A 23,845-nucleotide genomic window follows, 5' to 3' on the forward strand; every position below is an offset into this window, starting at 1 on the left:
GCAGTCTATCTCAGTGTAAATACCACAAACCTTGGTGGAGGGAGGGGTTAAAACCATTTACTATCTTTGGAGTCGATTCTATATTAATATGATTAATTTCTAAATCTATCTTTAAATATAATCAGTTATATATGTTTCTATGTGTTCATGGTCTAGTTGAATGGTGAAGACTATTAAAAGTTATATAACTAAAACTTAGGACCTACGTCAGGTTAAAAGATAGGTAAGGCTGGGAAACCCTAAGCATATTTTAATAGATGCATAAATAACTATATATACTTCAACTGAATTAATGTGAATCTTACTAATCTTTACAATTCCTATGTAAAAAAAATACAGATTTCTGATAATATACACATAACAGGATCCTTTCAAGGGCGGGGAACCTTTTGGCTACCTACTGAAGGAGGATGGAAAAGAGGAGAGGTCGAGTTCATATCCAAATCCAAGGCACATCTGTAGCACAGATACAGCCCTCTAATCATTCACCAGCAACTCCCTCTCGCCATCATTGCAAAAGTGCTGCGTGTGACAAGTGTAGAAATAAACAGAGCCATCAGGACAGCATGCACCTGCTTCTCTCCTCAGGCTCTGCTGCCCTCACACGGCAGGAAGCTTCTGGATACAATTCCTGGATGGCATACTGTTTTACTTCCCGACAAATCTTACATAGTCAACATTGTTAGACGAAACCACGGAGGGCAATAATGCAAACTCAGTGGAAAGAGTCTACAGAAAAACAGCAGCTGGGCACTTAGATGGAATACCCAAATAGGATGAGAAGTGAGGAACACTGACACACAAGAGCTTGTATTTATACAAAGTTAGATTACCATCATGCAAAGGGTGTAATGCATGCACAGTTTCTTACTGTCCATGTCAAGACACATGCTCCCATGTAATTTCCCCGGAAAAACCATTTTACTTACTAGCTACCTCCAGCGATGCGTTGTGGCTCACAGCCTCTCCCAGGTAATTCCTTGCTACACAGATGTAGACCCCTTCGTCAGGCCTGCTCTTCCGTCCATGTACTATACGTAAGAAAAATAAAGATCCACTTGGCAGCAACATTCGGTGCGAGCGAGGGTCATCTTTGTCGGTCTCCACTCTTTCCCCGCCTTTGTACCATTCGATAGTCGGGGTAGGGCGGCCTTCGGCTTTACAGTTCAAAGTGGCAGGTTCTCCTTTTGAGACAATTAGATCTGAAGGGTGTTCAACAATGCGAGGTGGGAAATCTTCCTGACGAAGACGGGAGCCTGCGGAAGAAGGGAACAAATGTTTCATATTTCACCTGAGCGTGAAAGGCCTCATTTCAGAAGAACAGACTTTAATGGTTTTAAACATTGTCTCGAATGGACATGCGCCCCCTAACCTTGATTCTAAACACTCTCGGGCTCTACCTCAACCACAGCACCCATATCCGAATGCTTTTGACAGTGTACTTAGAAAAGATCTCTTGCTAAATTCTACCTGCATAGATGCTGCCTGCTGGTCCTTGGGCTGTCCACAGCACAGCCCTTTAATACCTCAAATGTGATGGCTAGCTTTAATTGTCAACTTTATGCCACCAAGAATCACCCAAGCAGGGAGTCTCAATGATGAAGTGTAGATTAAGGTGGCCTCTGGAAATATCCATGGGGGGGGGTTATCTTGATTACAATAATTAACGCTCTGCCCCGATGTTCATGGCACCAGTTCGTGGTCCACAGATTTCAGCTTATATAAGAACAGGAAAATTGAGTGGACCCACGCATGTATGCAGTAATCCATGGCTTCCTGCTCTTGATTATGGATGGACCCTGACTACCTGAGACAAGAGCGGCCATGTTTTCTTCTCTCCTTGAGGGACTGTAACCTGGACTTGTGAGGTAAATAAGCCCTTTCTCCCTTCAGGCACTTTGTCAGTCTCCCTATTACAGGAACGGGACAAAAAAGGAAACTGTTGGTTGTCTTCACAGAAGAATAAACCTGGAAGAGGCTTATGAATATTACAGGCAATCGTATGGACTCCTAAATCCCTCTTTTAACCAGCAAAATGTCCTTTAATAAAAAAGTATCCCCTTTACATACTTAATGTATGGTGGTTTGAATGTAACTGGCCCCCATAAACTCACAGGAAGTAGGACATTAGGAAGTGGGGCTTTATTGAAATAGGTACAGCCTCATTGGAGGAAGTGTGCCACCGTGGGGGTGGGCTTTGAGTACTCCTATATGCTCAAGTCTTGATCACTTCCTGTTGCCATGGGTCAAGAAGTAAGGACTCTCAGCTCCTGCCCCTGCACCACATCTGCTTGCACAACTCCATTTCGCACCATGACAATAACAGACCGAACCTCTAAACTGTAAGACAGTCCCAATTAAATGGTTTTCTTTTCTATGTGTTGCCGTGGTCAGTGGTCATGGTGTCTCTACACAGCAATAGAAAGCCGAACTAATACAGTGTGACTATACTATTTTTTGCAATACATCTAAACATCAAAAACAGGGATCATGTCTGTCGTTGTGTAAATGAGAATGTAGGCTCTGGAATCTAAACACTTGGTCCCTGGCTGGTGGAGCTCTTTGGAGGGGTTTCTGTGGCACTGCCTTGGTAGAGGAAATATGTCACTGGGGAAAAGATTTGGAGATTATACACCCTTGGCCACTTTTTGTTTGCTCTGTCTGCTTCATGCTTGCAGATGAGAGATGTGATCTCTCAGACACATGCCTCCATGACTGCAGTTTGCTGCTGCATCTCCTCCATGGTAGACTCCAAATAACTGCAAGTCTAAATAAATGCTTCCTTCTATGAACTGGCCTGGTCATAGTGTGCTATCAAATAACATAAAAATAACTTAAAATAACTTATGTTTTTAAATAGTCTTAACTGTTTTTTGCTGGGACTATAGTATATAAAAAATGTCTCAAACCTCAGTCAAATTCACTAACTCTAGCTAGTATAGCCCCAAACCTGGCTCTCATTGAGTATGTGTGCCTCAGTGAAAGCAGCAAGGTAGAAACGTCTGCTCAATATCTCCAAATGCCATCCCCACATTGACACCACTGCCATCCCGGGTCCAGTGACTTCCCGTTCTGCTGAGACTTAGGGAAGTCCCTTTAGTATCCATTTAGACAGTCAGAAGGCTTTGGATTCATTTGCTCTTAAGAAGACCCACAAGCATGACCTTTTCTTTCCCCAGCCCAGATCTCCACACAGCCTGCTCACGCCTTCCTGTGCCTTCTGTCAGCTCCACAGCCACACTGTTTCCTTCTGCCCAGCAAATGCCTGCCACAGGCATGGGGCTCCAAATAAGCTGCCATCCTGGAGGCCCAGGCTTCGTTCAATTCTCTCCTCTCCTGAACTTTCCCTACCAAATTCAGTTCACTCGTTTAAACCTCAACAGCACTAAGCATCACAGAGCTGTCACACAAGCTTATTTATGCAACACTTCCGACAGTTTTCTCTTCCCCACAAGTCTGTGGGATCTGCGGGGCTTCCTCTTGCTCACAGTCCTCTGCTGATGATGGCTGAACATACTCCAGTGTTCTGGAAATGTGAGTGGAATCACTGAGAGAATAAATACATGTCAGGAATGAAAGTTCTAACTATGAAGAGGGAGCTGAAAAACATCACAGACACTAGGTCTGCGTGTGGGGTTGCACATCTGTACCCAGCACTTGGGAAGTAGGAGAGTCAAGAGTTCAAGGTCATCCTTGGCTACATTGTTAGTTTGAGGCTGGGCTGCATTATAGTAAACTGCATTTCAAGAGAAACAAACAGAAAGAACCATGTATTGTAGAAAAAGCATAAGGCTTTCCTCTTTAAAGTAACCAGGGTACACTGTATTCAATCACTTGTATGGCATGCAAGCTTATTCATATCTGTGTCTCATTTGGAACTACTATAATTAATAGTTTGTCTTAGGGAAACGACTATGAAAGGAGAAGTCAATGATCTCAGTGAGTAAGAGTTTCATAACCAGAGGCTGCAGAGATGGCTCCATTGAGAGAATGTTTGCAGTGTAACATGAAGAACGGAGTTGGGATTCATAACACACCATAAAAACCAGGCACAGTAGTAGCACTCATCCAGTATAGGGTAGAAGACAGCCATCAGATAGAAGGGGAGAGGACCTCGTGGGCCAGCAAGTCTATCTAAAGTGTTAAAACTCCAGGTAAAGTTAAAGACACTGTGTGAAACTTAAGCTGGAAGAGTGATATGGGAAAGCACACAACATCTGCTTCTGCCCTTCATGCATGGAGGCAGGGGACTCGCGTCTGCACAGACACGGAGGTGGGATGGGGTTGACAGAGACAGAGACGGATGGGGAGAGAACGCTACACTATACAGAGACATAGTATTGGTTTAGAACTGGTACACAGTGTGCTATGCATTCTTTAAGCGATGGCAGACTTGAAAAGGAGGAGAAATAAAGCAGCAAGATGGGAGAAAATAACTTAGAGATGCTTCCTTAGAGAGCTGGACTAAAGAAAATGAAATCCAGGTTGGCTTTTAGGTAACTCATAATTAACAATGCCATGAACCTCCGTGTGTCATTAGCCTTTAGAGTGGCCGTCATTAGAAAAGACAGATACTGGTGATAACCAACTAATGAGGTGATACACACTCACAGAGTTTTACATTATGAAAGTCCATTTGAGCTAGGAAACAAGGCTGCAAATGTTGCTATACTAACGCAAAGGAAGGGCACTGGAGACAACCCCATGCAGTGAGAAGGATCTGGAGCAACAGCTCTTGAGAAGACCCCTGAGAATGAGCCACAAAGGGAAGCAAGGCAGGGAATCCACCCTGGGCACAGCTTACTGACCCCTCACAGCATACTGAAGGGATCTGCTGCCAGCTTAGCTGATAATGTATATTGTCAGAAACTGGGAAGCATAAACGTGGAAAAAAGGATGAAAGAAATGATGAAAAGTGAAAAAAGGAAAAGAAATAAGATGATAGTATGGGCTTTGAGTGTGTGTGTATGTGTGTGTGTGTGTGTGTGTGTGAGAGAGAGAGAGAGAGAGAGAGAGAGAGAGAGAGAGAGAGAGAGAGAGAGAGAGAGAACATACTTGGAAGTCATAGCAAATGCTAGGTGTCCTATTCCAGTACACAATATTCTCTGAGACCAGGTCTCTCACTGAAGGGAAGTTCATAGATTGGCCAAACTGGCTTGCCAGTGAGCTCCTGGGATCCTGTTATCACTGCCCACAGTGATAGGGCTACTGATGCACGCTTCTGCACCAGGCTGCTCATGTTGAGCATGCAAACTCAGCTCTCCGGGCTCCCAGAGGACCCACTCTAACCAGTAAGCCATCTCCTCAGCTGGAAAGTCATTTGAGGTTTTTCAAGTAAGGCTATTATTTGGTTTTAAAGTGTTTACTCTTCATAGAGAATACAGTCAACATAAGCAGACTAAGGTAGGAGATTAGCTGCCAGATGCTTGCACGTTCAAATTAAGAGTCACTGAACCTGTACTTAGACACCGACAGAAGGGCAACAGGGAAGCGAGAGATAATGATAAGTTAATCAGCAGAGCATGCTCACTGGCAATGTGGAGGGCGGTGAAGAAGAAAGCTCACAAGGGATGATACAGAATAGAGAGATACTACTCTATCACTGGAGGCTGAAGTATAGTTTCAGTGAGCATAGAGACAAAGACTTTTGTGAGAGAAGAAAAAAAGGGCGGAGTATCCTTCTAGAAAATCCAGAGAGAAATGTTGAGTTAACAGCTCTGTCTGTCTCCAAGTTTGGCCTAAGAAACACAATCTCAGCTAGAGCTGAGGCAAAAATCCTGGGAAAGAAGAAAACCGTATGGGGGGGAAGGTGTAGAGGAAGTCACGGCCAATTGCACAACCTGGAGACGGCCCAGACTCCACTACAGTACACTGTGGCTGAGGAGAATCTCCATCTGAACCTCAGTTCCCCAGAGCTGGACCACAGCCAGCAGGACGCTGGGGAATAGAAAACCCAGACCCAAGTTTTCAGCACCATGTTTGTACAGCAGCATTCAGTAAAAGCTCCAGCAATAAAAATGCTTTCTAGATTATTAATGACTAATTTTTAAAATTCTCTACGGACCACACTTTCCCCACATTGTTAATAACATTTCTCATATTAAAGGGAAAAAAGCTGAAGTTCTCAGAGTCTAGTCTTACTAATGCACGTTCTGATCTGCCAGAAAATGCATGTAGTATGCACCGTTTCCCAGGCTTATTTACGTATGAAGCATTTTCTTCTCTCTCTCTCTCTCTCTCTCTCTCTCTCTCTCTCTCTCTCTCTCTCTCTCTCTCTCTCTCTCTCCCTCTCCCTCTCTGTCTGTCTGTCTCTCTCTCTAAACAGGGGGTTATATTGAGTTTTGTTTCTGATGAAGATATTTGAATAGAAAATATACAGCCATTAAATATATAGTAATCTGAAGAGAATAAATAAAATCATCAGAAAAGTAGTCCTTCGACTGCAACAGAATCAGGACTTGAGAAATCACAACCAGAACAAGGAAGTGTTTCAATTCTTCACAACGTTCGACCCTCAGAGCAGGGACTTTGCAACATCTGACTCATAGACCTAATGAGTTTGCCACAATAACAAAAACCATAAACACCACTCATCTGCATTAAAACTACAATAAATGATTTTTGTGGTTAAATGTAAGCAGGAAGGAAGGGGACTGGAGAGCAATCTACTGTTGGTTCTCTACCATCTCTACTGGTACGGAAGTGGGTGTCATAAAGCGTGGGGTCAACAAGCTGTCCTGGAATCTCAGATGTCATTCAGCTGCAAGGCGACAGTGCTGGGTCTGAGTCCTAGGCAAATCCAAAACTCTTGCTGTTTGCAAATAGTCTATGCATTCTGCTGGGGCTAACCAGTTAAAAAACACTACATAAACATGGGCTGTCCCTTTGGCTTTTGGTCCTACAATTGTTCATTTTGATATCTTACTTCTAAAATGATGATGATGAAAATATCAAAAAGCTGACAAGTCTGATGACCTCTGTTTTTCCTTTCTCTCTCTAAAAAAAAGAGCATTTACCTGTAAACCAAATGAACTTAATGAAGACTTCATAATCAATGTTTTCCTTGAATAAATAGGAATTCAACTGGCTAGGCATCCTTACATTATCAGTTTTCAGACTGCTGAGATCTTCAGTTTGCAAACAACTATATTTATAATTAAAGCTGTTTTCATAGCTGAGTGTGGAGGTATGCCTGCAGTTCCAGCATTCAGTGGGCTAAGGGAGGATCAGTTATTCCTGGGCCACACTGTGCAATCCCTGTGTAAGAAAAGATAACTGAGCTGGGGAGAGGGCCCCATAGGTAGGTACTTTTTGCAAAAGCATGAGGGTCTAAGCTCAAATCATCAGGACTAAATGAAGCTGGGCACAGAAGTATACAGTTGTAACATGGAGAGGGGCCTTTTTAGAAGCTCACTTGTATGCAGAAATGCACAACACAGAGGAAAAAGAAAAATGCTGTCTCATGGTGGGAGACAATTATCAACACCAAGTGTATCCTCTGACCTCTGCATGTGTGTCACGGCACGGGTAAACCCTACCCACTGTAGAAATGCTCTACAGTCACAAACTGGTCTCAAGTCATCTACGAACGGCCCCTGTGGTTGTGCTAATTTGTGCACGGTTTATATAAAAAGATAGAAGGTTTATAGAATAATTGGCAAAATCCACACCCTGTATTGTAATGACGTAGTTACAAAGAAAAGAAAGAAAAAGAAAAAGGAGCTAAAGTCATGATAACTTAACAAGACACTGAGGTGATACTGCACCGTAAAAGAACCAGGGTGACAATACTGTCCTTTAACAAGGATTTAGGATGTTACTGTCCACTGCTCTTAAGAAGAATACTGGTGGATCTCTGAGGATGTAACACCATTGACTTCAGAAAGATCAGCACTACAGAAAAGGCCAGGGCAGAATTCCTTCAAAAACAGCCAGTTGGAAGATAAAATATAAACAAGAATGACCGAAATACCTAAATATTTACACAACCACAGCTGGAAAGAGGCATGCACGTAAGTGCTAAGTATTTCAGGGAAATTCATCAAAGTCACATGAGATTTATGATGAAGAATCCAAACTTTAGCTGGATGCGAACTCTCCAACCACCTACTGAGACTTTACTTACAGAAACAAAAACAATCATAGATACTGGTCCTATTGATATTCTATTCAGGCTTGTGCATAATTTTATTGTTTCTCTTTTCTCTCTAGCATAGAAGCAGTATTTCTCACAAGCCTTTATGTTCTCAATTCCGTTTCTCAGTACATTGAGATTTTATAAAGAAATTCCTACTTGTATCCAAATTTCTTTTTAATAATTTTGATAGGTAATATCAAGAAACTTGTAGTAATTAAATTCTTCTGCTGAAGCATATCAAAGAACAAAAATGCTTATAAAGTTGCTAATATCACAAAAATTCATTAAGTTGTTGAGATACCTGCAATAAATACAAATAAAAAAAATTGGTGTCATCTGTCCAAGACTGGGTTAGAAATGTATGTAATTGCCTTGACAACATGCTTATATTTGAAAAAAATATTTGTATTTTTAGAGAAACCTCACCCCTTAACTTTATTTATTTATTTAGCCTACGTTTCACTGCATTTTAAGGAAGATTATCTCTAATTACAAACACATGCCCCGTCATCACAAATCCAATAATTTTCCTCTCAGAAGTTCTTCCTACCAGGAGATGTTTGCAGAAACCAAGAAAACACCACCTACCCCATTGCTCACTAAGTACAGGATGTAGAAGAAGACACAGAGTCTGAAGCTAGACTTGACCACTTAATAAGATCTTATCTCATAAAACACCCAAATAAATAAACCAATTAACTGACGACTATCCTCTAAGGAGTCGTGCACATTTCCAAAGCACACTCAGTGTTGTGGAAGTAAATATAAAAACCAAAGTCACCGTGCAATGAAGAATAAGCACACTCAGCTGAAAATACACACACTGAAGAAATAAAAGGGATGCAATTCATTACAGAAACTAAATGATGGGCAGGTCATTGCGTTTTCTTCATTTCCTCCACTTTCCCTTTGTTATGAACTTTGAAAAGGTCACTTAGAAAGAGAGAAAAAGAACCGTTTATAATCAAAGTCTATAATAATCCCAAGAATTAGCTCGGTGCACTGGTAGACCTATTGTCTACAATGATCAACAAAACAGTGCCAAAATGAAATGCCAGGAGAGAGTTTCTACTGTTTGGGTAACATCTCTTTATCATCAAAATCAAATGGTTATGTCCCTAGAGAAAAAGGTTAACAAAATTGTAGGTTAAATTTTAGGAATAATTTTGAGCCCCCCAACTCTGTACCAATTTTAAGAATGCAGACCCTGAAGAGATGCCAAGAGTACTCACTATAAGGACGGCTAAGCTGGGACTTCACTGGCTGCAGAGACTGGAGGTTGGAATTCTTTTCCATGTTTCCTTTAGCAAAATGTCTAGTAAAGGTACCAATAGTACGTTTCTCTTCTGAATAATGCTAACTAATACTAGTACATATCTTAAAGACCCAAACTTGTTTGTTGTTTTATCCGTCAATCTCTCCATCATTTGTTTACATAAAAACTAGGAAAGAAAAATCACTGGTCTCAGTCTGAAGTGTATGAAGAGAGACAGAAAATATTTGAAAGGATGACATTACAGCCAGAGACAGTGGCCATGATTCCAGAGATGAAGTAGTGGATGGAAAAACATTTTGAATTTGAGGCTAGACATGGCCACATGGTGAGACCTACTCTCATAAAACACCAAAATAGATGTTTTAAATGATGTGAGCTAGTGAACTTAGGAAAAAATAGTAGAAAATTAGAACTAGAATCGAATGGCTTCAAGTAAAATTTGTAAACTATTCTAGCATGTGTACAAAAGTAACTAAACTATAGACTGGTGCAACTACCTGGGCTTAGATCTGGTACTTTCAGCTATTTAGACTTGGATAAATTGCTTAACTGGTTTTTGCATTTATAAAAAGAAGACAAGATAATATCTAAATTTTATTCATTAACATAATGGCAGATGCAAGAGAGAGAGAGAGAGAGAGAGAGAGAGAGAAAGAGAGAGAGAGAGAGAGAGAGAGAGAGAGAGAGAGAGAGAGAGAGAGAGAGAGAGAGAGAACCATTCCAAGCCAGGCGGTTGTGGCGCACACCTTTAATCCCAGCACTCGGGAGGCAGAGGCAGGTGGATCTCTGTGAGTTCGAGGCCAGCCTGGTCTAAAAGAGCTACTTCCAGGCCAGGCACCAAAGCTACAGAGAAACCCTGTCTTGAAAAAACAAAAACAACAACAAAAAAGAAAAAGAAAACCATTCCATAAACACATGGATTTGAAATCTTGGAAGCTACGTGAGTACCACTCTTTGATTTCATGATCTTCCTTGGGCATCTTTCAATCCAGCTGCACTCTGGCCATTCCAGGAGGATTTCTCCTCCAGCTTGGGAATAACTATGGTAGGAGAAGCTTAGCCCCCAGCTTCAGTTTACACAAACTGCAATTAAATTTTATTTTGCACAATCCTTGGAAGATTCTGGAACAATTTCCATAGAACACCTTTGAAAACAAGGGAAGTCAAATAAAGGAGACTAGAGAAAGAGCTTCGGTAGTAAAATGCCTGCTGTACAGGCATGAAAATCGTGTTCTGCTCACCAACAACGAAGGAAAAGGCATAGGCAGGTCTAATCCTAATGCTGGGACAGGATGGGACACAGACATTGCCTCCAAAGGCACAAGCACGTGTGAGCATACTTGTACACATACATGAAGGCAATCTCATGAACATCATACACCCAAAAGTGATCATTAAAAAAAGCATTTAATGCGGCCAACTGACAGTTTTCCTGCAAACCCCAACATGCTGACCATCGAAGGCCACCCATAATGAAGCACCTCTGCTTCTTAGAGGAAATACTCCAAATGGGCATGCCATATACTGAAATGCAGTACTTCCGAATGGAGATGCCCAGGCTGCTGGAATACTACTGGGCGAGGAGTCATGTGCATTTCATGGTTCTTTTCATAAGAAACAACAACAAAAAAAATTCTGTGGATCACAAGAGTAGAGATTAAGTCTGTCACGATATCTAGATCTGAAGGTTCCATATAAAGAATACCCTAAAATACCATGGCCTCTTCCAGTCGGTAAGATCAACTAGACCCTTGTGATTTTTCAGAGAGGGGATTCTGAAAATATCACACTTTTTGAAAATCACTATATGGATGGTCCTCTGATTTTTCTTTATTGCAATGAAAATATAATTAGTAATCATCTTGGATTGTCTCTACCAAATAGAAAACAGCATGATGTTGCAATCAACGTAAATTTTCAGTTCACTTATATACATATAATATGGAAATAGCAGATGGCGACATATTTGGATCAAATGACAAATTTTGCCATCCAAGTGGCCAGTCAAGAACACTTACAATTGTATAAATAAATCTTGTCTAACAAACAACCTCTGTCCTCACCTTAAAACTTCTGAAAGAATAACCTGAAAGAAAAAAAACTTACTCATATGTCAAAAAGATGTTTTCAAGTCTCAAATTTAAACTACATAAAAAATTTAAAATATATACAATAATTTAACCATAGCAAAGGTTTCAAAAGCATCATGTAAAGCTAAACGAGCCAATCCTCTCACTTAAGAGCTGCATTCCACTTTCATACAGTGTGTATATTATAGAAACAATTTAGTAACAGTCCAAAATCTGAAGTCAATTAAAGTAGTAAAAATGAAGCTTTGAACTCTACTGTTTGAAGCACTCACACTTGTCATATGGAAAGAACCCTTGATTTTAGATGAGAGGATGATGCCTTCAAAATAAGAGTATGAAATTGCTGTTTTAAGGATAATTGTCTAAAGACAATTAGACTTCTAAAAAACAAAAAAATTCTTAAAATACCCTGTTAAGGGTTTACTGGGGAATTCCTACAGGAGTACAGTCAACTTCACTCTCTAGAAACACAGTAATTTTGACATGAATAAGAATTTCTCAAGAAAAGCTTTTCGCACATTAGCAAACTAATTGTACACTTTCCTTTCTTACCTCTTCCAAATTTTTCTTTCATTGTGTGTTGATTTTTAATTTGGGAGTCCTTAGGCAATGTGCTAATAGAGGTGGTGAGAGGTGGTACCTATTATTCAGCATGGGGACATTTAATAAATTTTCCAATGCTAACTAAAAAGACAAAAAAAACATTCGAAATTTTAAATAACAACAAAACTTAAAAAGTTGTAATATTTATTTTATAAAGGGTAAGTATATAATAATTCCAAAATAAAACCTATCAGCTTTTTACCTAACACAAAAACCTATCATAAATACATATAAATATATATGTATGTATTTTTAATTCAAAAACATATGATGGGGAATCTCTGTCAACCAATTATCTTTAAGAGGTAAGACCAAGTTAAGGTGTGGCTTTCTGTGACCCGGAGAAAAATGGCACGAGGCCCAGGTGTGTTCTCCCTGTGTGGTTCCCTTGCAGCACAGCCGAGCATGGACTTCTCTTTCCTGTTTCATGAGTTTGCCCTTACAATAAATAAGAATATAATTGTTTTATCTTTTAGCTAGTCTGGTTCTTTCATAAGCCTAGATAATTCAACAAATATATACACCTCTCAAATTCTTCTACTTTTAAGAACATCTCATGGAAAATATTATATCTATATATATTTTTATGCTGTACTGTAATAAAAATTGAGAGAAATATAATACTTATCAATGAGAGTGGCTTAATACTTAATTTTGAATAGAGTCAAAAATCATTTCTGTTTATAAAGCCCTTTTTGTGTTTAGTTTGTAAAGAGTTGAACCTTAACTCAAACATTTCTACATCCCGGTCAGTCCCGTGAACAGCACCTTGCAAACATCAGGTCAGTAAGTATGTGTTGAACAAGTTTGTCAATGAACGTGGAAGAAAAGGACAGATGAGCCCAGACACATTCTTAAATAGCTTAGAATGCAGTAAATACAAACATCCACCAAGAAGCCAATGGTATTCTGAACATCTAGAGAAAGGATAATGGACACCCTCTCTTCGCCAACCAGGAGCCCTGTGCAGAACAGGCATCACTTGTGAATGAGCAAGACAGAAGCGTGTGATGATCATCGCATGGTGTGTCACGCGTGAACAGAAGTGTGAACGGCTCCATTCTAGTTAGAGAAAGTCACAGGGAGAGAGAGTCCTAAAAAGATAGATCTGGGAAACACAACCTTGCTGAAAAAGTAGGTAATTGTTTTCTCTATATAAGTTTCTCTGCTTTACAAATATTCTGATACTCTGCTGCTCTATTCAGAATGAAATTCTCCAATTCAGAAATTGTGCAAGGGCACAAATTAGTGGTGGTGGGGGGAGAAATAAAGAAAATGAAATGTGATCTTTACTCTTTGGTGCTTTTAACTTATTAACTTAACAAATGTACATTAAATGTCTCCACTCTCTCAGGTTTGTGCTAGAATGTAGCAGGCCCAAAAACCAAGTGTTCCTAGGACCTGAGTCTTTTTAGATTGTCTAGACTGTTTAGAGTTCACATCAATTATACATGAGCTACACTGTGGCTACTTGAATGATGTACATGTACAAATATTAGCCCACACTGACCATTTCAGTGTGGAAAGGAAAAAGGGGGGGATCCTTTTCCTGTGTGCACTAAGTGAGAATTAAACAAAGGAGTTTCCTATGCAAAACATGCAACACAGTGAAAGCAGGGACCCCCACAAAAGCAACCTTTCCTAGCTAGTTAGAAGACATAGATGAGAAGATTGAATGAGGGCCACAAACCCTGAGGCACATGGTTGCGGGGTCATGCCTGTGTGACCACTGGGAATTAAAAGACTGGATATGGATTTAAACCAATTAACAGCCATCAATTGCCTCTTCTCTCTAGGCATCAAATAGACTTAATCATTTCACTTATCGTCCATGACACTGCAAGCTAATTCCTAGTCTCTGCCACTCAGGGAAAATCAGTCATTAGAAGGCAATTGTCCCCTTCACATTCAACTGAAAAGCCAACCTAGGATGGGTAGTCTCTCTCCCAAGCAAGGCAGATGGACGAGTAGGTGGGAAGAACAGTATTGCCTCAGAGCTCCAAAGGAGGAAAATACATCATGGTAACTAGTACAGAAGTATTAGCACAATAAGTAATTTAAAACACATTAAAATCATGTTAGAATATATGTTTGAAGAAAAAATGAATTACATCACAAACTACAAAGAATAATTACGGCAAGGAAAAGAAAATAATCCTAAATTCCTTTTGTTTGCTCACTTGCTTGGGTTTTGGCTGTCTCCCTGTTTAGGCCCTATCTGTTCTAGATTCCACTATGTAGAAAAGGCTGGCCTTGTACTTGTCATAGTCTTGCCCCATCTTCTTTCCAAGATGATGATCTGGCTACCATGCCTGACTTACAAATCAGAAAATCTTGATTGTCTTATTGACCAAATAAGGCCATTTTTCACTGAAAGACAATGTAGAAAGGGAAAAGGCTCCTGTATCACTGTAAGATTTAATAATGTGTATTTTTCAAACAAGAATAAAGTAGCCTACCCAGTATAAAAGTACAGGTGCGCAAAGATAAAAACAATGCTGAATTTTCTACTTGTTTGTTTTCTGTTCTTGCTTCATCTTAATCCGCAAGAATAATGGCTATAAAATGGCAGGAGTCAAAGAAAAAAAAAGAGAAAAGTAAAACAATGTATGGAAGTTAAATGACTTCAACTCAACAGCAGTTCCTAAGTGAAGGCTCTGTGGCTAGTTCTACAAAGTACAGAATGCATCTAAACCCTTACAGACTGCAGGGGCTTGTAATTAGTACTATAGAATAAAGGGAAAAACAAAAGCCCAGAGCGGCCATCTAGAGCTGTGAGCAAGTACTTACAGAGCATGTAAAAACTCCACAAGGGTATAACAAACCCTCAGAGATCTATGTTGATACATGCTGAAGGCACAGAAAAGTACAACATTTCAGTCTGAGTACATTTATGGATAGTCTTGTTTACATAATTATTTTTCTCTGGCTTTAATTCTCAACTGGAGGCAGTTCTGAAATTAAGTGGTACAGCCTAGGATTATCACAAGTGTGTGAGGGATGGGCAGAAAGGAAGCAGACAGATGTGAAAATTCAACATACAGCCAGACATGTGTCTAGGGAAGTCGGGGTAAGAAAGCTAATTAGGGCTCAGAGGTAGAGCAATGCTTGGGTTCAAACCCTAGCAATTAAAAAAAAAAAAGATAAACACAAACCTAGAAATTGGGGGGGGGGGTTAGCACAGACTAGACAAAACTTCAGTGTTGTTAAATGGAAACATTTGTAAATACCCTCCAATTCAAGTACATATTTATAATAATAAGCTCATATATTTTAAATATATACATTTAAAACAACTATTTTAGATTCATATAACTAAATGAACTTATATAAAGAGAAAATAAAACAATCTCACTGTCTCAGGTGAAGGCAAAGCAAAACAGAGCAATTTCAGGAGATCTTAGTTGTTTTATGTCATAAGATACAAAATGCTCTCTTAGCAGCAGTCATCAGTAACCTGTCCCCAGTTCAATGGCACCATACCTATAAAATCAACACTTCATTCACCTTCACCTTTAATAAACATGCCCGTCTGTCTCTGAGAGTCTGACACAAGCAAAAGGCAAGGCCAGTCTCCAGAAAAACAAGGGTTGGGAATTTCTTGGACGGTAAATCAAAAATTTGAAAAGACAGAGAAAAATGAAGAAAAATCTCACAGAACATGTGACACCCAGGAAATGTTCAGGAGGATACTGCAACTCTGTGGGACCCAGAAAAATGCCTCAGAACTTCGCTTAACGGAATATCATTGCATTGGTATGTTTAAGATTGCAGAGTACTTCAGAAAAATGAGGAATGCTGAGAACAAGAGAAATAGTGGCCTCCTGAGAAGAGCACACCAAATGGTTATCCAATACCAACTCAGCCCTGAAAACGTACAGAAATGTACATCCAGGCAACATTTTATGGGATGAGGAGGTTGGGCTATCTATCTGTCCATCTATCTATCCATCCATCAATCCATCTATCTATTCATCCATCCATCTTTGTATCTATCTATCCGCCCATCCGTCCATTCATCCATCCATCCGTCTATCTATCTATAGGAGCAGGTAGTACGCACACACACATACACATACCAAAAAAACTCACAATTTTTAAAAAGATGTCAGGAATTTGAAAGAGAGCAAAGCAGGGAGGGTTTGGAAGAAGAAAAGGTTAAGGGCAAAGTGATATAATTATATTAATATCAAAATAAATATTGATAAAAGTAGGTTGTGTAAACCTTCATCAGAAAGGACAAGTGAGATGTCCGGTCTTCAAACACAAAGAAGTTTGGAGGAGATGGCAACATTAATCACCTAGATTAGAGCAGAACATACTGTATATATTACTGAACATTACACTGTAGTCTATAAACAGTGTTCACATGCTAATCAAGCTTTTGATTAAGGAGATAAGAAAATTAACTACCGTGATAGCTTATACATGCTATACATATATGGAATTATCACACAGTACTCCATATATTTGTGCCAAAAAAACCAGTAATAGGTATCAATAAACAGAAAAAAATTAGTAAAAGTAGATAGTGTTTTCTCGGTCTCAAGAGCACACAACAAACACTTTTTGTTCAGAATGAGAAGTCTGAAAAATATTAACCTGTATTTATATTTTAATTGATTTAATATTTTAATTCTTCCTATCCCCATAACATTCCCAAGTAGGCACTGTTATTACCCACCATTTACAGGTGAGAAGTAGAGGTACAAAAACGTCAATAGCACCCATCTCCCTACTCAAATAATATACGTATTAGACTTAAAAATTTTAACCCTCAAAATTAATGTAAATATTAAGAAAACTACAGCACACATTGTGCTTCATCGTGGTGGTTAGCAGGGGAAACATGGTGGGTTCATAGTCACAACACATGAACTTTTCTTCTAGGCCTAAATTTTTACATTTCTACCTCTCTATGACCTCAATTAATGGGTCTGATTCTTCACCCAGAAAATGAAGTTAACACAGCCTGTGAAAGCTGGACTAAGGACAGATAAATTTGTCAACACTCACACCGTCCAAACAAAGAGAACTGATCAGCAGAGTGAAAATACTTGATCAAAGTTGACAAGACACAAAAGCCCCTGGCCGGAATCAGGACACTGCTCTTCTCAATGCCATAGACACAAGGTTATGAGGAAAACATTTCATCCAACAACCATAACACACTGCCAGCCCATGGAGGATGTGCTCCAAAGTGTGTGTGGAAATTCTGGAAAGTCATTCAGTGCGAGTTTCTTTGGGGTGTATATGAAGATTGTGACGTTGCAGAAAAGGGTTTAATCTCAAGAAATGCAAGTTCCTTCACTTTTGAGTGGAAAAATGAGGAAACTCTCAGTGGGCAAATAACTTGCTTCGTACGTCCCAAACATCGTGAGGAGCTGAGACTCGAAATGGAAGGAACAGACATGTTGCCATGCAACACTGTTTCTCTGCCTTCCCACTTGTACCCTGTTCACAACTACCGTTCACTGGATGCTGGCCTCCGCACAGATGAAGCCGAGTGACACCTGTTATTATTGCTTGCCCAAGCAGGAAGCTCGAGAGTTTCTTTTTTTATTGAAAAGTATTTTAGCAGACATTAATATTAGTAACAAAAGAACAAGAAAACGGGGAGGAGAAATGTGAAGTGAAGGATATAGCTCAGTAAAATCCTCATGTAGTGTGTACAATACTCTGGGTTCAGTCCTCAGCACCATATAAACACAGCAAAGCAGCCACACCCGTAATCAATCCTTTACATTAGAGGGGGCAGCAAGATAATTAATTTAAGTTATTCTCAGCTACATAGTGAGTGTGAGGCCCACCCTGGCTACATGAGGTTTTGCTTAAAAGAGAGACAGAGTCAGAGAAGGAAGAGGCAGGACGGAGGGAGAGGGGGTGGTGAAGCAATAGGCAGTTACTTGTAAGAATCAGTTAAGGACCTGGTATCCTCCAGTCACACATCAGGCAGTATGTAAATCAGGTTTCAGACGTTATCTATACTATCCTGTATCCGTGTAGACAGGAGGATAGGTCTAATTAACCTAACGTATCCTTCAATATCTTACAGTAGAGGAGTGAAGGACCTAGAAAGCTGAGAGGCTGCAGGTTGGCAAGGGTTGTATACAACAAAAGCCCAGAGCCCAGGAAGTAGGCAGTGATGGACCAAAACAGAAATACATAAAACTCCAACCAAATGAATAAAACATGAAGTGAAATAGTCAGACTCCTTTTTACTGGGAATAATGTTTAGGCTGCACAGGTAGGGCTGGATAGAATGTGGGCTGGTCAAAGTTTCTTAAATGTTAAAATTACTTGAAGTTTTATGTTCAGAAATATTTGCTTTCTTTTTAAGATTTGAGTGTGTGTGTGTGTGTGTGCCTGTGCATGTCTGAGTGGATGTACCTGGACACGTGAGTGAGTATATACACAACAGCATGCCAGAAGACGGTGTTAAGTACCCTGGCCTTCTGAGATGGGTGCTAGGACTGATCACTTAGCTCTTCAAGAGCAGCAAGTGCTCTCACCTAGTGGGCCATCTTTCTGGACACCATGTTTACATGCTTTTCAAGAGAAAATCAGTACAGTCTTAAAAGGGGACACTAAGAGCAGACAAAAAAAGAAAAAAAGAAAGAAAGAAAGGAAATCACTAGGCAGCCATAAGAAATGACTTACAAATTGGGTGCACTGCCTCACAGTACTAGAGTCTGTATGTCAAGAACAGGGAGGAACCAGGGTCAGTTCTCCCTGACGTGAGGTGGAATCTGCACAGTACTAGAGTCTGTATGTCAAGAACAGGGAGGAACCAGGGTCAGTTCTCCCTGACGTGAGGTGGAATCTGCACAGTACTAGAGTCTGTATGTCAAGAACAGGGAGGAACCAGGGTCAGTTCTCCCTGACGTGAGGTGGAATCTGCGCTCAGCGTCTCCCCAGTCTCTGGGTGTTTGCTAGCTGCTCTTTGACGTCTTCAATTGCATCACTCATGAGCCCATGCCTCTGTACCTGACATGGCATCCCCGTGTCTCCACTTCTCTGTCCAGACTTCTCCCTTTCTATAAGAACATAGACATGCTGAAATTAGCACTCCAGCTATTCTCTGGCGTCTCAGCTGGATCCTCCACAAACAGCCTATCCTACCCAAATGAGACTTCATTTGCATGTGCTGAGGGGTGGAATTCAGAAACATTCCTCAGAAACAATTCCATCCATAACCCTAGACTAAGTTGAAAGGATGTTTAAGTGGGGGAGACAAAGGAGCCAAAATAATACAGAGAAGATCAACCCCACACAGTTATTTGATGGGCTGGCTAGCAGGAGGATGGAGCTGAAATGCGAATTTCGGCTGAACTTTAGACATTCGGGCAGGTTCAAAAAGGCTCTTGGCATTGGAGTCTACAGCAGCACAGAGGCTCTTAGGCACTCTCAGGCGATCTGGAGAAGCGAAGGGGGCAGCTGTAAGTGTTTTCTAGGAACTAAACGAAACTAATCAGCGAGGCAAATGCTGATGGGTTAACCGTCCCAAGACCCAGCAGGGAGGCAACTTGGGGGAAAAACACGAAAACCAAAAGTAACATTTGAAGGACAAAATCATAAGGTACACGGGCTCTGAGGCAAGGGGTCAAAGGGTTGAGAGCACAGAAAGAAAGCCAGCTCAGTTCAGGGCTATTTTTATTCTAAATATGTGTGTGACTAAGGTGGCAATCAGCACAGACAAAGTCAGAGCTTCTCCATCTATTTTATTTGACTTATAACTCTAAAAGTAGCTTCAAACCAACTGGAGGCTCCACAGATGACAGAAAAATTGTAGAGCCAGTGCTTTTTCCATCTCATTCCCATGGTGTTTACTATTTCAAGTATAATGTTTCAAAATATAACCAGTAGTTATAGTATATACTGCATGTTTTCTGAAATTGTTTTAAGACAATTTCAGTTAATAATTTAACAACAATATTGAATAAATTCATGAAAATAAGAACAAGATGCATATTTGCATCTACAATGTAACGTGAGTTCCATATACGTCATACAAATATGTAGAATAGTCACACCTTACTGTGAGTATATACAAAGTTATGACCCTGGAATCTGCTTAAGGGTACTTAGTCTCTTCATACAAACACCGCTCTTACACCAAGGTACTTATGACTTTTAGCAAATTGAATATTTTGGAGAGGTGGGAAAATCCCTTCTACATTGGAGTCTTAAAATGGTATCATTCAAGTCAACTCCAAAGAATATAAGCAATTTATCTTCCATATTTGTGCTTTTTCATTAAAAAAGGAAAAAAAAAGAGTAATATCTGTTCCTAAGTTTCAAATATTTTCAACATGAAAGATAATTCTGTAAGGAAAATATCTGTTCCTACTTGAATAAACTCATACTAAAAATAACAGCTTTAAGTTACTTCCTAATACTTTTAAACTCTATGAGTCTACCATTGTCAAATAGGATTTCCTTCTCCTTGGGGATGCTGTGTTTACGCTTCTTTGATACATTAGGCACCAGTCTCATGAGGTTCCTCAGCATGGGAAACTGAAATTTTATATAATTTTATTTTAATTAATTTGATTTAAAGTAAATATGTAACTGGAGTCTACTGTGTGAACCGAGCGCGTCATTCATCATGTGCGAACGAATGCAAAGGGAAGGTGCAGTTTGTAGCGGGGACTCCTAGATGATGCATCCATCACAACAAAAGTCCTGACTTACGCCTCAGAATCTCGAACAGTAAGCTGCAGAGGCAGAAGCCTATTACCAACTCAGATGTCACAAGCTCCCATTCCCAGAGTATTCAATCAAGTCTAGCGGGGTTTGTTGTTGTTGTTGTTGTTGGACCCAGGCTTTACTCTGGAACCACAGCTACCCCTCCCCTCAAACTAGAACATCCTGCTTCAGTCCCCTCTGAGGCCTGGGACTGGGACTACAGAGATGTAAATGTAAAAGCAAGTCCAACAAAAAAGCCTGTTTTTCAGAAGGATCAGAAGTTATCTTGTTGTACATCTTAACTTGAGAACACCTGGCTCATTTCTATTTCATTCCAAAGTGGAATGGCTGCTTGTCTCTAACAGGAAATAGGAATTTGTTCTGTTTCACAGCTGAGTTCTGATACTAAAACATATTGATTTAATTTACATAGCATTGCTACCTCTTAATCAATATTTTAGAGATCTCGGTCCATTTAAAAAGGACTGGAAAATAAATTATTTCATTGTACCACTAGGCATCAACTAATTCCCCTGCACGAATGCTACAGTCGTGGACTCTAATCTACCTATGGATCTCGTTTACTGTAGTAAACGAGTTAGCTGCCTTCTCTATGGATCATACAATAAACAAGTTAGCTGCCTTCTCTATGGATCTTACAGTAAACGAGTTAGCTGCCTTCTCTAGTTCAGCCATGACACTGTTTTCTATTCTCCAGGTTTAAAGCCAGATCCTCAAACTTGTTAGGTAAATTTATGCAGCATTTTTCTGGTTCTCAATTTCCTCATCTCTTAAATGAAATAAAGCTGGGTTGACAACACCTCCCTCGTGGTTGGTTATGACAGCCAGATGCAAAAGACCCAGCGGAGGTCTGGCACATGTGTAAGAAATATTAGATATCCAAGTTTCTTCCTGCTCTCAATGGCTTTTTAAAAGATTTACTTCTCTTTTAATCTATTCTGTCAATATGGCTGAAGGCTGCTAGAAACACTTGAACACTTACGTGCACGCTTTAAGACCATCTAGAATCCAAAGAATTGACTCCACAGAGCAGGTGATATCTATGCACATGGGACCTCCTGGCTTCTCCTCAATGGTGTGGCTTTCCCAGTTGTTACCCAATCCTAGGACCTTGGCTCTTGCTCCACTGTCTTTGCCCCTGTAATGCAGACCAAGCCTAGCCTGTAACTACAGCCCTGCTTTCTCTCTTCTTATTTATGTCTGCCCTTACATGTAACACTCTCACGCTCTACAAGGAGGGAAAGAAAAACTAGACACTGAATGGTTTTCCCATGTAGACAGAACTTGGGAAGGGAGAATGTTCTTGATCTCTGCCATGTGGCCTCTGTTAAATCTTGTGTCACTCGAATGCACATGCACACAGTCACACATGTGCACATATACACACACACGCACTGACTCACACTCAGTCAAGACCCTTCTTTCTCACACTCAGTCAAGACCCTTCTTTTTCTACGTAATTGTGTTAGGCAGTTCTAACACTGAGCTACATTTTTACTGCCTTTTTGATTTCAAAAAGTTATTTCCTGAAAACAATTACTGCTTTTTAAAAAATCATAAATCTAACAAAATATTTCAATATATATTTTCCTCATCCTCTAAGAAGAGATGGATAACTACTCGTGGGTTAGGGTGAAACTGAATGAGGTATCAAACAGAGAGAGGTCTTTTTATTTTCTCAGCCTGGCTGTAACTCCAGGTACAACTCTTTGGGGGTTTACCTGCTCTATCCTTCCAAACATGAGAGCAGCACAGATTTGAGAGGCATTTGGAAAGTAGAAAACCAAACAGATGAAGGTTCTTATTTAAGTCAAAGAAACTGTAGTTAAGGGGAAAGCTACATTTTTTTTTAAAAAAACAGGTTTTTGTTTTGTTTTGTTATAAGTTCTTTTACAAAGTATCTAAAGATCTCCTTCAAGTTTACTCATTAGTTTACTGAAGAAGGATGAGACTGAACTCTGAAGACAACCCCCCCACCTGGAAATGTCACCTTCTTTAGAGCTTTGAATATCAGGCAGGTACCTGAGGGAGACCACAAGGAGCCCTCAAATGCAAAGTCTGTTGCTGTGCGGACAAGGGAGGAATACATTTTAAATAAGAGGTGACTTTTTAAATGACAGAAGAAACTTGATAATACAAAAAAGTAAAACACACACACACAATCAAGTTTCTGAAAATTTCAGCCTTTAATCTCTTAGAATTTTAGACTCAATTCTGCAAGAATAACAATTTTCAAATTATAAGTTTTTACATTATTCATGTGCCTTCATACCTGTTTTTGTCTGAAAAAAAAGTTAGATCACATGATATTCCAATAACTCTTAGATCATATTTCGTTACTGAAAAGGTAAATAAAAATGAATTTTACAGCAGGCACTACCAGGCGCCAAAGCTTTATGCACTCTATCTTAATGCCTCTCCCTGACACTCCTACTTTTAAATATCCATAAATGAAGAAAAGAAGGGTATGATAGCTGAGGACTTAGAGATTTGTATTTAGTAAAATGCTGACTTTTTATGCCATAAATGAAATTGTGCAAATTCTCTAAATTCAAAATCCATAAAGTGGATTATTATTCTTGTGATGAAATACTGTGACCAAAAGCAAGTTATAGAGGAAACGGTTTGTGTGGTTTGCACTCTCACAGCACTGTTCACCACTGAAGGAAGTCAGGACAGAAACAGGGCGGGAACCTGGAGGCGGGAGCTGATGCAGAGGCCATGGAGGGGTGCTGCTTACTGGCTTTCTCAGCCTTTCTAACAAGAACCCAGATTCACCAGCCTGGTGTGGCCCCACCCCATTCACAATGGGCTGAGCCCTCCCCCATCAACCACTAATTAAGAAAATGTAGAGCTCACTAAAAATCATAAAGAAAAGAAAAGGAAGGAAGGAAGGAAGGAAGGAAGGAAGGAAGGAAGGAAGGAAGGAAGGAAGGGAAAGGAAAGGAAAGGAAAGGAAAGGAAAGGAAAGGAAAGGAAAGGAAAGGAAAGGAAAGGAAAGGAAAGGAAAGGAAAGGAAAGGAAAGGAAA

At 40.0% G+C, this 23,845-nt stretch overlaps 1 protein-coding gene across 8 annotated transcripts in view; it reads right to left on the minus strand.

The window, feature by feature from the left end:
- The window catches only part of Robo1 (roundabout guidance receptor 1), a 374,498-nt gene that overhangs the window by 302,337 nt on the left and 48,316 nt on the right, over positions 1-23,845 (minus strand). For all 8 annotated transcript variants that reach the window (XM_038345986.1, XM_038345985.1, XM_038345990.1 and 5 more), the window contains exon 2: positions 930-1,256. In XM_038345986.1, the coding sequence (XP_038201914.1) occupies positions 930-1,256 (327 nt within the window). The remainder of the gene's footprint in view (positions 1-929; positions 1,257-23,845) is intronic.

The sequence above is a fragment of the Arvicola amphibius genome, chromosome 10 (genome assembly GCF_903992535.2).
Source record: "Arvicola amphibius chromosome 10, mArvAmp1.2, whole genome shotgun sequence".
NCBI classification, from domain to species: Eukaryota; Metazoa; Chordata; class Mammalia; order Rodentia; family Cricetidae; genus Arvicola; species Arvicola amphibius.